This window comes from Melospiza melodia, chromosome 30 (assembly GCF_035770615.1).
Source record: "Melospiza melodia melodia isolate bMelMel2 chromosome 30, bMelMel2.pri, whole genome shotgun sequence".
NCBI lineage: Eukaryota > Metazoa > Chordata > Aves > Passeriformes > Passerellidae > Melospiza > Melospiza melodia.
The window spans coordinates 2802705-2814726 of record NC_086223.1 but is presented as its reverse complement, the minus strand read 5'-3'; the positions used below and the strand labels follow the sequence as shown (position 1 = coordinate 2814726).

At 57.8% G+C, this 12022-nt stretch overlaps 2 protein-coding genes across 7 annotated transcripts in view; one reads left to right on the top strand and one right to left on the bottom strand.

Moving 5' to 3' along the window:
- ZNF385C (zinc finger protein 385C) overlaps positions 1-10168 on the top strand; it is a 56322-nt gene extending 46154 nt beyond the window's left edge. For 4 of the 5 annotated variants that reach the window (XM_063178949.1, XM_063178953.1, XM_063178951.1 and 1 more), the window contains 6 exons: positions 409-519; positions 3631-3802; positions 4215-4544; positions 5875-6062; positions 6210-6323; positions 6962-10168. In XM_063178949.1, coding sequence (XP_063035019.1) covers positions 409-519; positions 3631-3802; positions 4215-4544; positions 5875-6062; positions 6210-6323; positions 6962-7186 — 1140 coding nt within the window. In that variant the 3' untranslated portion in view covers positions 7187-10168. The remainder of the gene's footprint in view (positions 1-408; positions 520-3630; positions 3803-4214; positions 4545-5874; positions 6063-6209; positions 6324-6961) is intronic. The other variant, XM_063178950.1, reaches the window with a different exon arrangement.
- Positions 9877-11905, bottom strand: NKIRAS2 (NFKB inhibitor interacting Ras like 2). 2 transcript variants are annotated; one of them, XM_063178955.1, is made up of 4 exons: positions 11759-11905; positions 11540-11617; positions 11376-11442; positions 10798-11032 (listed from the first exon to the last, which is right to left on the bottom strand). In XM_063178955.1, the coding sequence occupies exons 1-4, from the start codon at positions 11850-11852 to the stop codon at positions 10936-10938; spliced, it is 336 nt and encodes a 111-aa protein (XP_063035025.1). In that variant the 5' UTR covers positions 11853-11905; the 3' UTR covers positions 10798-10935. The 2 variants fall into 2 exon arrangements, with proteins under 2 accessions (XP_063035024.1, XP_063035025.1); XM_063178954.1 differs by having other exon boundaries at positions 9877-11032; positions 11376-11617.
- Between the last annotated feature and the right edge of the window lie 117 nt (positions 11906-12022).

Sequence of the window (12022 nt, the reverse complement as noted above, 5' to 3'; positions counted from 1 at the left end):
CTATCACCTATGTTAGACAGTGAGCTTCTACTCTAAAACAATCCAAAAGTGCCAACATCACCCAGAAGATGGAGGCCAAGAAGAAGAAGGAGAAAGAGTGGATGAGCCCAGATTCCTCCATCTTGCCTCCTGAACCCTCATTCTAAAAACCCAAAAAATCTATTTTTTCACCCTTTGATAAATTCACTATCATTCTACTTAAACTCTTTTGACTTGTAATTCTTCATGTAAAGGTTGGTAATTGTTTTTCCATGGGTCACAATCAAAGGCACAGGGTCTTGGGCTCTGTGCCAGGGTCTCTGAGCCCCCTGGGTAGGGTCTGGAGTCCTCCAGGGCAGCCAGAGGGATGTCCTGGGTTCCAAGGAGGACACACAGCAGCCCTGCCTCCCTCCCTGGCTGCCCTTGCAGATGGACCCAGTGCAGAAGGCAGTGATCAGCCACACCTTCGGCGTGCCCGCCCCGCTCAAGAAGAAGCAATTCATCTCCTGCAACATCTGCCACCTGCGCTTCAACTCTGCTGTGAGTGGGGCCACACCTGGGCCTGGGGGTGAGGGGGGACACGGGGCCAGCCCCTGCCAGGGGTGTCCCCAAAAATGGGTCAGGGTCATCCATCTCCTGGGTCAGTCCTATCCATCCCCTGGGTCATTCTCACTCATCCCTGGGTCAGTCTCATCCGTCCCTGGGTCACTCTCATCCATCCCCTGGGTCAGTCCCATCCATCCCCTGGTCACTCTCACCCATCCCTGGGTCACTCTCATCCATCCCTGGGTCACTCTCACCCATTTCTGGGTCTGTCCCATCCATCCCCTGGGTCAGGCTGACCCATCCCCTGGGTCAGTCTGATCTGTGCCCTGGGTCACTCTCATGCATCCCTGGGTCACTCCCATCCGTTCCTGGGTCAGTCTCACCCATCCCTGGGTCACTCTCATCCATCCCTGGTCAGTCTCACCCATCCCTGGGTCAGTCCCATCCATCCCTGGGTCACTCTCATCCATCCCTGGGTCACTCTCATCCATCCCTGGGTCACTCTTACCCATCCCTGGGTCACTCTCATCCGTTCCTGGGTCACTCTCACCCATCTCTGGGTCACTCTCATCCATCCCTGGTCAGTCCCATCCATCCCTGGGTCAGTCCCATCCATCCCTGGGTCACTCTCACCCATCCCTGGGTCACTCTCATCCGTCCCTGGGTCACTCTCATCTATCCCCTGAGTCAGTCCCATCCATCTCTGGGTCACTCCCATCCATCCCTGGTCAGTCCCATCCATCCCTGGGTCGCTCTCATCCATTCCTGGGTCACTCTCACCCATCCCTGGGTCACTCTCATCCATCCCTGGTCAGTCCCATCCATCCCTGGTCAGTCTCACCCATCCCTGGTCAGTCTCACCCATCCCTGGGTCAGTCTCACCCATCCCTGGGTCACTCCCATCCATCCCTGGGTCACTCCCATCCACTGGATCTGCAGTGCTTGGTGCCCATCTGGGCTCCTGGAGCTGCTCCTGCCTGCAGAGGAGCCACCCCAGCCTGGCCATGCTGGATCTGCAGTGCCTGGGGCTGCTGCTGATGCTCTGACAGCAAAAATCCCTGGTTCTGGGCTTCATGATTCCACTCCACAGCCAAGCAGCTCAGGACAAGCATTGCTCCCTTCATTGCTTCCCTGTTTCAGGCCGCTTCCCAGCTAGAGGTGCTGTGCCAGGAGGGTCAGTCCCACAATGTGCTCCCCATGTCCCCATTCCTGCTCTGCCCATGTCCCTGCAGGTCGCCCTGGCTGGCCCAGACCCTCACAGCCCTCACAGTGTTCCAGCATGGAGCCTGTGACCTACTTTGGCTGCACCCAGCCCTGTTTTCCAGGGGCAGTTTATTGTCTTTGCTAATGAGGCACCAACGCTTGGACTCGCCCTTTGCTTTCCCACGTACCAGCCCCGTTCCCAGCCCTTGGGAAGCCACAGGGGGAGGGAAGGGGAGGGATGGGCTGGGATGCTTCCCCCTGCCGAGCCCAGGAATCCTCAGCTGGCCCCCAGGAATGCTGTGCAAATTAATCTGTCCCACTCAGGGGTACAGTGTCTGATTCAGACTGGGGTTCCACTCCATAAATTGCCAAAACGGGGTTGTTTGGGGGGGGACAACGCAGCATTGTCCCTGCTGGGAGGACATCAGTGTTCAGGGGAATTATTTTTGCAGCCATTTTTATCAGTTTGGTGCAGACACAAATCCATCAGAGTCACGCTTCATTATCCTGTGCTCACTGAGAGAGAGGAGCTGGGGACATGAACCATGTGTTGGACACCCTTAGGATACACTGGGTGATGTGTCCTCCCCACCAAAAAACCTCTTTATTTCATTTTTACAGCAACAATTCATTGTAGGTTTCTGGAGTCATAAATTCTGCCTGAAAGCTGCTTTTAGGAGTGACTTGATGCATTTAATCAGAGCAGGGTCCTTATCTCTCCAAGCAAGCAATGTGCTGATATCTTAGAGAGTGATACCTTGGCCTCAATATCTTGGTGTCAGAGGAAGCTGGGGAGAGGAGGGAAAGGACTCTGTGCTACATCCTAGTGCTAAAAACCCTCTGTGCTACAGCCCAGTGCCAATACCCCCTCTCTGTGCTACACCCCACTGCTAAAACTCCTCTGTGCTACACCCCAGTGCTTAAACCCTTGTGTGCTACACCTCACTGCCAAAAAAACCCTCTGTGCTACACCCCAGTGCCAAAAACCTCTCTGAGGTGCTATACCTCAGTCCCAACATTTCCTCTGTGCTACAGCCCACTCCCAAAACCCCTCTGTGCTACACCCCAGTGCCAAAAAACCCCTCTATGCTACACCTCACTACGAAAACTCTTGTGTGCTACACCCCACTCCCAAAACACCCCTTTGTGCTACACCTTATTCCCATTACCTCTTCTGTGCTACACCCCACTGCCAACACCCCCTCTGTGCTACACCCCACAGCCAAAATCCCTCTCTGCTACAACCCACTGCTACAAACCCCTCTGTACTACACCCCAGTGCCAACAGCCCTTTGTGCTACACCCCAGTGCTAAAATCCCTCTGTGCTATACCCCACTCCCAACACCTCCTATCTGCTACACCCCACTGCCTAAACAAAACTCCTTTTTGCTCCACCTCACTCCCAACGCACCCCTGTGCTACACCTCATTCCCAACACCCTTCTCTGTGCTACACCCCACTCCCAAAACACCCCCTGTGCTACACCCCACTGTAAAAATTCCTTTGTGCTACACCTCACTGCCAAAACCCCTCTGTGCTTAAACCCTTGTGTGCTACACCTCACTGCCAAAAAACCCCTCTGTGCTACACCCCAGTGCCAAAACCTCACTGTGCTACACCCCACTCCCAAAATCCCACTGTGCTACACCTTATTCCCATCACCTCCTCTGTGCTACACCTCATTCCTAACACCCCTCTGTGCTACACCCCACTGCCAACACCCCTCTCTGTTCTACACCCCACTGCCAACCCCCTTTGCAGTGCTCCTACCCTGGGGTTGGGCGGCACCAGGTGAGGTGGCTGCACCAGAAACCTGCCTGAGTGGCCAGTCCTGGCTCTGGACCTCTGCCCTGCCCATGTCCGTGTGTCTGTCTGTCACAGCCATCCCTCTCTGCCCCCAGAACCAGGCTGAAGCCCACTACAAGGGCCACAAGCATGCGCGGAGGCTGAAGGCCATCGAGGCCATGAAGAACAAGCAGAAGGTGGTGGGGGCTGCAGCGGGGACCCCTGGCCAGGACAGCACGGCCGAGCTGGCCCCCAGCCCCGTGGGCAGTGGGGAGCTGGGCAGCACAGGTACAGGAGGGGCTGAGGAGGCTGGGGTTGGGGTGGCAGAGGTGTCACCTGAGCTCCCGCAGGGGAACAGGGGGTGTTTTCCCTGTGGTTTGGAACAGGGGGTGTTTTCCCTGTGGTTTGGTGTCTCTGGGAGTGAGCCCTGTCCCACACACCCCCCAGGGCTCTGCCACATGCAGGGATGGGCTGGTGAAAGCTGTGGCAGCACCAGGGTTTGGTGCTGAGCCCCACTTGCATGCACCGGAGAGAACAGCTGTAATGAGACCTGGGGATGCATGCAGACCTCTGGAATGGTCTTAGGGAAGATGGGGGAGCTCCCTGAAATCCAGAAAACCCGTTCAGGCACAGAGAACTTTCTCTTTGTGCCCATTTCTTTCTCTTTCCCTCTTTCCCCCTTTCCTTTTTGTCCCACCAGCTGATGCCAGTAGCCCACAGGAGTCGGAGGGCGAGGGCAGCAGCCTGGCACTGGTGCCCAGCACTGAGGAGTCACCAGTGGAGCTGCCAGGCAGTGTCGCCCCTCTGGGCTCCCCACCAGCCTCCGAGCTGTCAGAGGGCACCTCAGATGCCACCAGCGTGGCCTCCTCATCAGCCCAGGCAGCCGAGGCACAGGCAGCTGAGTCAGGCAGCAGCGTCAGCTCGGCCCCTGAGAGCGAGAAAGAGGGGAAAAAGAGCAAACAGCACCTGTACTGTCCCACCTGCAAGGTGACCGTCAACTCCCTGTCCCAGCTGGAGGCTCACAACACTGGTAAGGGCATTTTTGGGGGGCAGGGGGACAGGGGGATGGGGCCCCTGCCACTTTATTGGGGCTCAAGTAGCCTTGCAATGAAGTAGCAAGCATTAATGAGTGTTGCTGTAATTAAAAAACGTTCATTAAAATGACCTGCATAGATAAGTCATAGGGCTTTACCAGGGCTTCACCTTCTAGGGTGAATTTTCATCAGGTCAAACACTCTTATTGTTCTTAAGTCTCAATTAAGGACTTTTAATCAAGTGATTGAGGCTACTTTATTTTCCATTTAGCTTGAAGCTGATAGCCAGGGCTTCTTCCAAACATGGAATAATACTTCCCAAAGCAGCCTGGTAGTTTGGGCTTGTGGAGAAGACCCCTGGGAATGCAATGAGCTGTGGAACCCATAGCCCAAAATGACTCCTGGGCTGTGTGGGGCAGCCCTTTGGGGTGGGCATCTGTGGGAGCTGCTGAGGGTCCCCCAGGGTGGTGCCAGCCATGGTACTGGGGTCCCCAGTGGGGTTTGTGGGCAGTTCCAGCTCCTGGCTCACCTCTTTCTCTAGAGGATGCTTAAGCTGGGCACCCCAAATTTAAATGGAAGCCCCTTTTAAATACTGGGGAGCAATTCCTGCCACCCCACTGCAGCTGCCGTGGGCAGGGTTGGCTCAGGACACTGCTGTGGCTTAGCTGCAGACGTGTCCTTTTGCTTTTGTCAGCTCCAGTTACAAATTCAGGAGCTGATTTGGGGGAAAAAGAACAAACAAATAAACAAACAAGCAAACAAACATTTGCAGGCTGGCGCTGCTCTGTGGCTGTCACACAGCTCCTCAATAAACAGAATGAATTAGCAGGGGCTTAAATTACTTGCTCCCCATGCACCCTCGTCAGGGACAGGACAGAGCACCCTGTCCCCAGGTGTGCAGGGATCTTGGGTTCCTCCTTCCCCACCTGCTGTGACCCTGCTGAGCTATTCCTGGCTCTGCTGTGACCTTGGGCACGGCTCAGATGCTGCAGACTGTGCTAACGCCCGGGGACAGGCGACAGGCTCCAGCACACGCTGGAAATAGCAAAGAGCAGCTTCTCCAAAGCTGCCTCGTGCAGGGGGGGGGTCTCTGGGAACATGAGCATCCCTGCTCTGCCTGCGACGTGCAGTTTGGCAGGGTTTGGCAGTGGGGTTGTGCAGCAATGGTGAAAGTCTGGGTTCCACAGCTCTGTGTGCCCTCTGCCTGCAAGTGCTGCTGGGCACGGGTTGGTGCTGTTGGAGGGCACTGTTCCTGCTGGGTATCCCATGCTCCTGCTGCTGGGGCACTGGCACGGGGCTGGCTCGCTGAGTGTCCCCTCCTGGCAGGCGCCAAGCACAAGTCCATGCTGGAAGGTCACGGCGCCCAGCTGCGGCGAGGCCGGGGCAAGCTGCTCTCCCGGGCAGGGCACAAGTCCAAGCGCATCGGGAACAAGGGCAGCATCAACATCCAGAACAAGGCCTTCCACTGCCAAGTGTGCGAGATCTACGTCAACTCCGAGACCCAGCTCAAGCAGGTGACGATGCCCTGGGAGAGCCTGGGCACCGGGTGTGGGTGTGGAGGGACTCAGGGTATCTGTGGGTGCCTGGTGTCCCCACACACCTGAGCCACACGGTGCCCTGGCTGTCCTGGCTCCCAGTGATCCTGCTGTTTTCCTCCCCAGCACATGAGCAGCCGGAGGCACAAAGACAGGCTGGCAGGGAAGCCACCCAAGCCCAAGTACAGCCCCTACAACAAGCTGCAGAAGAATGCTGCCCTCGCAGTGAGTATTCTCAAGGTACCTGTCTCCCTGCACAGCACTTGGTTTGCTCACAGAGCCTCACTCACAGCCATCCTTTCAGTGAGTTACGGGAGCTGCTTCTCTTAAACCTCGACTTCCCTCACGGTGACAGTGTTCACAGGGGTTCTTGGAGGAGGGAAGAGACGAGGATCTGACTCCATGTTTCAGAAGGCTTGATTTATTATTTTATGATATAAATTACATTAAAACTATACTAAAAGAATAGAAGAAAGGATTTCATCAGAAGGCTAGCTAAGAATAGAAGAGGAAGGAATGATAATAAAGGCTTGTGGCTCGGCAATCTGTCTGAGCCAGCTGAGCTGTGATTGGCCATTACTTACAAACATTTAACATGGGCTAATCAAAGATCTACCTGTTGCATCCCACAGCAGCAGATAATCAATGTTTACATTTTGTTCCTGAGGCCTCTCAGCTTCTCAGGAGGAAAAATCCTAAAGAAAGGATTTTCCATTAAAGATATCTGCGACACATCCCCACAGCTCAGCTTCTCCCCTCCAGGAGGGTGAGCTGCGGTGGTGCGTTTTGAGTATTCCTGGATAACTTGGGAGCGCTTTGCCAGCAGCATTCCCTTGTGATCCCTCCACCTCACGCTGTCTCCCCCTCCCTCCCTGCAGTCCAAGCTGGCTTTGCAGAAGCACCTCACCAAAACCTTGGCCACGCGTTTCCTGCCGAGCCCGCTGACCGCCGCTGCCGTGTGCGCCATGCCCGGACCCCTGGCCCTGCGACCGGCGGCTGCCACCACGCTGTTCCAAGCGCCGATCCTCGGACCAGCCCTGTTCCGAACGCCGCCGGCTCACGTCCGCCCCACGCCGGGTCCCATCGTCTTTGCACCCTACTAGAGTGTGACCCGGCCGGGGTCTGTGCACCGGGCTGGGCTGGGGACAGCGCTCCTCGCACCTGCTCTCCTGGCTGGTGGGAAAACGTAGTGGTAGACATCAACCCCGGCTTCTCCTTTGCTTGGAGAGGGCTCCCACTGGAGAGAGGTGCCCTGACAGAGCCTGGCCAGCCCCCCGCGCATCCCCACTGCTCCCCCAGCCTGTGCTGGCCCCTGCTCAGCAGATGGGCCCAGGCAGTGCACAGAAGAGGACAGTGTCCAAATCAGCAGGACCATCTCATGGCCACAGCCTGCCTGTCCTTGGCCTGCTGGCTGCTTCTTCATGGCCCTCCCAGTTTCCAGACTGGAAGGAGAGGAGCTGGCTGGTCCCTGGGAGAAGGAGCATCCCTCTGCTCCCTGCCAGCCCAGTGGGAAGGGAAGTGCGAGGGGAATCTCAGGCCAGCTCTTCCTGGGAGAAACAACCCCAGCACAAGTGGGAAGCTGGCAGTTTCTCTCTCAGCCTGGGCTGGCTGTGCCCTTGCCAGCCCTGCACCTGCCTGTGCTGGCAGGGGGTTTCTGTGCCACCCACCAGCCCCCTGTCCCAATTCCCTGTGTCCCACCAGCCAAAGAGCCCCCGTGGTGGCAGGCACGGCCACACTGACCATATCCTCACTCCGAGAGCAATAGCTGACCCCAGGGCCGGCGCCTCCTCCCTCCAAAGCACACAGGCCCTGCCCTGGCCCCAGAAGCACACGATGGGCATGTGGCCAAGCTGGGCCCCACTCATGCCCAGCAAGGCCTGGAGTGCCAGTGCTGGCTCCCCAAGGAGGTGTCCCTGTGCTTGGCACCCGTCCTTGTCTCTGTCCCTGCGTGGGGACAGCCCTGCCCCTACCTCCCGGGAGATGCTGTGAGGCTGAGTGAATGTCCCTAAAGCACTTTCAGTTCTCCAGTGAAAGGCAACGCTGCTGCTCACCTGCCGTGCACAGCCCTCCGATCCCATCCCAGATAGGAGCTTCCAGGAAGTTACTGATGATCCCCAAAATCAAAGGTGTCCTCAGCAGCCTGGACAATCAGGGGGCAGGTGCACCCATAGCCTGCAGAGTGCCAGGCTCTGGAGGGACCCCGAGGCCATAGCCCTGCATTTCACTGTGCTCAGACAGCCCAAGCATGACCTGTCTGGGACTGTCCCCGCGGCGCTCTGGGTGCCCAGCACGCTGCTGTACATAGAGAGAGTTGCATCCCAAATGGACCTTTCTCTGGAGGAACACCCCACCCTGATCTATGCAATCCAGGGGGCAGCTCACCCCAATCGCATTGGCCGCCTGCGATTCCCTTTGGTGCTGCAGCTGGAGCAGTGGTGGCAGCAGAAGAACCAACATGACACTGAGCTCTGTCCCATCCCCTGTGCTGGCTCAGACCTCTGCTGTGACTCCCATTCCCTCCCAGCCCTCGGGAAGAGGTGGCTTGGTGAGTGCACCTGGGAATCCACACGCACAAGCACACATATCTGACGTCTTGGCCACAAGCAGCGCCTGGATCTCAGAAGGATTTTGCCCAGCGTGCTCCACCAATGCTCAGGAAGGGGCCAAAGGGTGACTCAGATGGCTGAAACATATCTGCTTCCCAGGGCTGGAGCCTTGGCAAGGGCAGGAAAGCTGCAGGAAGGAGCTCACACCTGCAGGCTCTGTGGGCAGCGCCAACCGTGGAGCCGCCACTGCGCTCCTGCCACGGGGACGGGAGAGTGAGGGAGCCCCTGGGTGTGAATTCACCTGCTCAGAGCACCCCTTCCCCAGGGAAGGAGGAGAGTGGGGAGAGGGCACCAGGAGAGGAGTGAGCAGCTGTGTGTGGAGACAATGGAAAGGTCTTGCAGCAGTGTGGGATGTGTGAGGGAAACAAGGCTCCCAGCAGAAATGGCTTTGCCAGGGATAGGGAGATGGTCCCACACCCCAGGGGACACAGAGGGACACAGATGGTCCCACACCCCAGGGGACAGGAGCCTGTGCTGGTGGGGCCCCAGGGGACAGGAGAGATGCTGTCCCTGTTCCCCAGTGCCAAGCAGCCCATGGCTGGCACGTCCCCAGCCACCCCTGCCCGTGTCACTGTGCCCTTCCCAGGCCCTTGGGGTCACCCCCAGTCCAGCAGGACCATGGGTCCCCTCCTGTGCCATGAGCCCCTGGTGCTGTGCCCAGCCCCTCAGAAGCTCGGGGAGCCTGGAGCAGCTGGGCTGCAGCTTGCAGAGCCACGTGGCACCAGTGGGCCTGTTCCCCTCCATTGTCCCAAAAAGCCTGTGCTGGAGCCATGGCTGCTCCTTGCCCCTCACCAGTGGAGTCCTGGCGCACTCCTGTTCTTGGCACTTTAACCCTGTGAAAGCCATTCCTTCTAGTGACAATAATTACTGCAACGAGCTGCATAAGAACCCCCCGTTATGGCATCCCCCCAAATCCCCTCCTGCTCTCCAAAGCATTTACTGCCTTTGACTTAGCACATGCTGTACTAGGAGTAGGGATAGTCCATAGCGCTCGGTAACGTGTGCCCCTCTGTAAATAACCTTGGAGTGATGTGAAATTTGATTCAAAACACCAGAAAAACAAAACAAACCAAACCCAAAATGGAATATCCAGACTCTAGGGACTTGGCCAGTACCCTCCTGTAATGTTCATTGTATATTTTTTTGATGTACTATAACTGTTGGGAAAAAAAAAAAAAAGGAAAATATTTTGATAACCGAATCTCATCGCTTTATTGTGTTACTCGGTAAATAAAAGGAACAAGTATAAACACACTGGAGCTTTTAATCAGTTCTTTTCCTACATCCAGACTACCTGAAGGGAACAAGTGTTGCTGGGTAGGGCTGGGACGCCTGTGCCTTGTTTTTTGGTGGTTCTGAGAAGAGGCAGCATTGTGACAGGTGGGCAGTGAGAGCTGCCATAGCCCAAAATATCTGGGCTGTGCAGGGTAGGTACAGTCCCAGCTCCCCCAAGGATCGAGGTATGCAGGTGAAGCACAACCCCATCTCCTCCAAGCTCATGGCTGAGGCTGCACTCAGGAAGAGGAGGGCTGGAATGGTGCATTTGGGCACCCTGCCCTCAGGAACAGCACCTGCCTTGCTCTAGGCATTCCCTGGGGCAGCATGTCTGGATGTTCCAGTGCATAAAGGAGCAGTGGACACTGCCAGGGAGAAGCACAGAGCCAGCTGGGGCAGGGCAAGGAGAGCTGCTTGGCTGGAGGCAGGGCCAGCAAACAGGCCCTGCCCACATGTTATCAGGAAATAGAAAAAGAGGGAGTTGCTCCCTCCAGACGTTGGAGCTGATGCCCACGCTCCAGCCAGCCTGTGCTGTGCCTCTGTTTCACTCTCCCAGCCTGCACCTCAGAGCAGAGGGGGTCACTGAGTGAGTCCTGACCTTCCTGTAGCACCTCTGACAGCAGCAGGGGCTGGGCAGGGAGAGCAGTGGCTCCTGTCCCACTGCCTCTCTCGTCCACCATCATCCCTAGCCCTGGGATGAGTGTTCCTCCTGGCCACCTGCTTCCCACGGGCTCCGTGGCACCAGGCAGGACTCAGCAGGAGGTGTGTGCGAGGGAAGCAGGAAGGTGAGGAAGAGGAGGTGGCAATGGAAGGGGAGGGGAAGCAGGCTCATCCATCCAGGGACCCACTGCCCTTGTTCTTGCGGCTCAGGGGAAAGGCAGACTTGCTCTGTGGCTGGGTCATCTTGCTGGCCAGGTAGATGAAGGGCTCGATCAGCGTGCGCCGGTCAGCCACGGACACCTCCCACAGCTTCACCTTCTCGCCCTTGGCCCAGTGCTGGGCTGCATCGTGGTCCACCCGCCGCTGCTCCTGCAGGTCACACTTGTTGCCCAAAACCACAATGGTGACCTGTTCCAAAAGGGTGAGAAGGGCCCCTGACGACCGAGCACAGAGCTGCAGGGCCGGCTGGCTCTGCCCTCAGTGGTGGGCCTGGCTCTGCCACTGATTCCATGTCAAGGCCTTTTGAAACCCAATGATGTCAGTGCTCCCTTCCCCTCCTGCTGGGGTCTGTGTCCCAAACCAGCCCCAAAGCAGAAGGAGCCTTTGAGCACCTGTATGCTCACAGAGAATCCCAGGAGACAGCCTGTTACTGCTGGGAGTCTCACACATCAGGGACCCATCAGTATCTTGTGAAACCAAAGGTGACAACCTGCCCCAGGGGAGCAGATCCCACTCTCCCGTGGGGACTCACCTCCTTCTTGTCCTTGGACTTGTCGATCTCCTTCTTGAGCAGCTCGACACGCTTGAAGGACTCCTTGCTGTCGGTGCTGTAGACCAGCACGTAGCCGTCGGTGCAGGAGAAGCAGTGCTTGGGCAGCTCCAGCCCGTCGCGCAGCCCCCGAGTGTCGTAGAAGCGCACCTGCTCCCTCACGCCGCGGTCGGTCTCGATGGAGCCCACGTAAATGTCCTCCTGCGTCTCGATCATCTCCGAGCCTGCCGGGGGTGGCGGGGGACATGTGGGAACGGTGCCGGGGCCCGGGCACAGCGCGGCCGGTGCGTGTGGGGGTGACCATGGACACCCCAGAGCCGGCACTGCCCGGGGCCCGCTACACCCGGGGGAGCCGCCACACTCACCGACCACATGGTTCCCGTAGAGCAGCTGCTCCAGGATGGAGGTTTTGCCCACCGAGGCCTGCCCGCACACCACCACCTTGCAGCTCTTGCCCATCCCGCCTCACCGCGGCGGCCGCGGGCGAGCCTCACCAGCGGCGGCGGGGGACACCGGCGGCACCACAGCGCCCCCTGCGGGCGGGCGGACCGCAAGAGCGGCCCCGCCCTGCGGCGGGAGGGGCGTGGTCTGTGTAAGCCCCGCCCACCCCCGGTGGAGTTCCGCCTTCC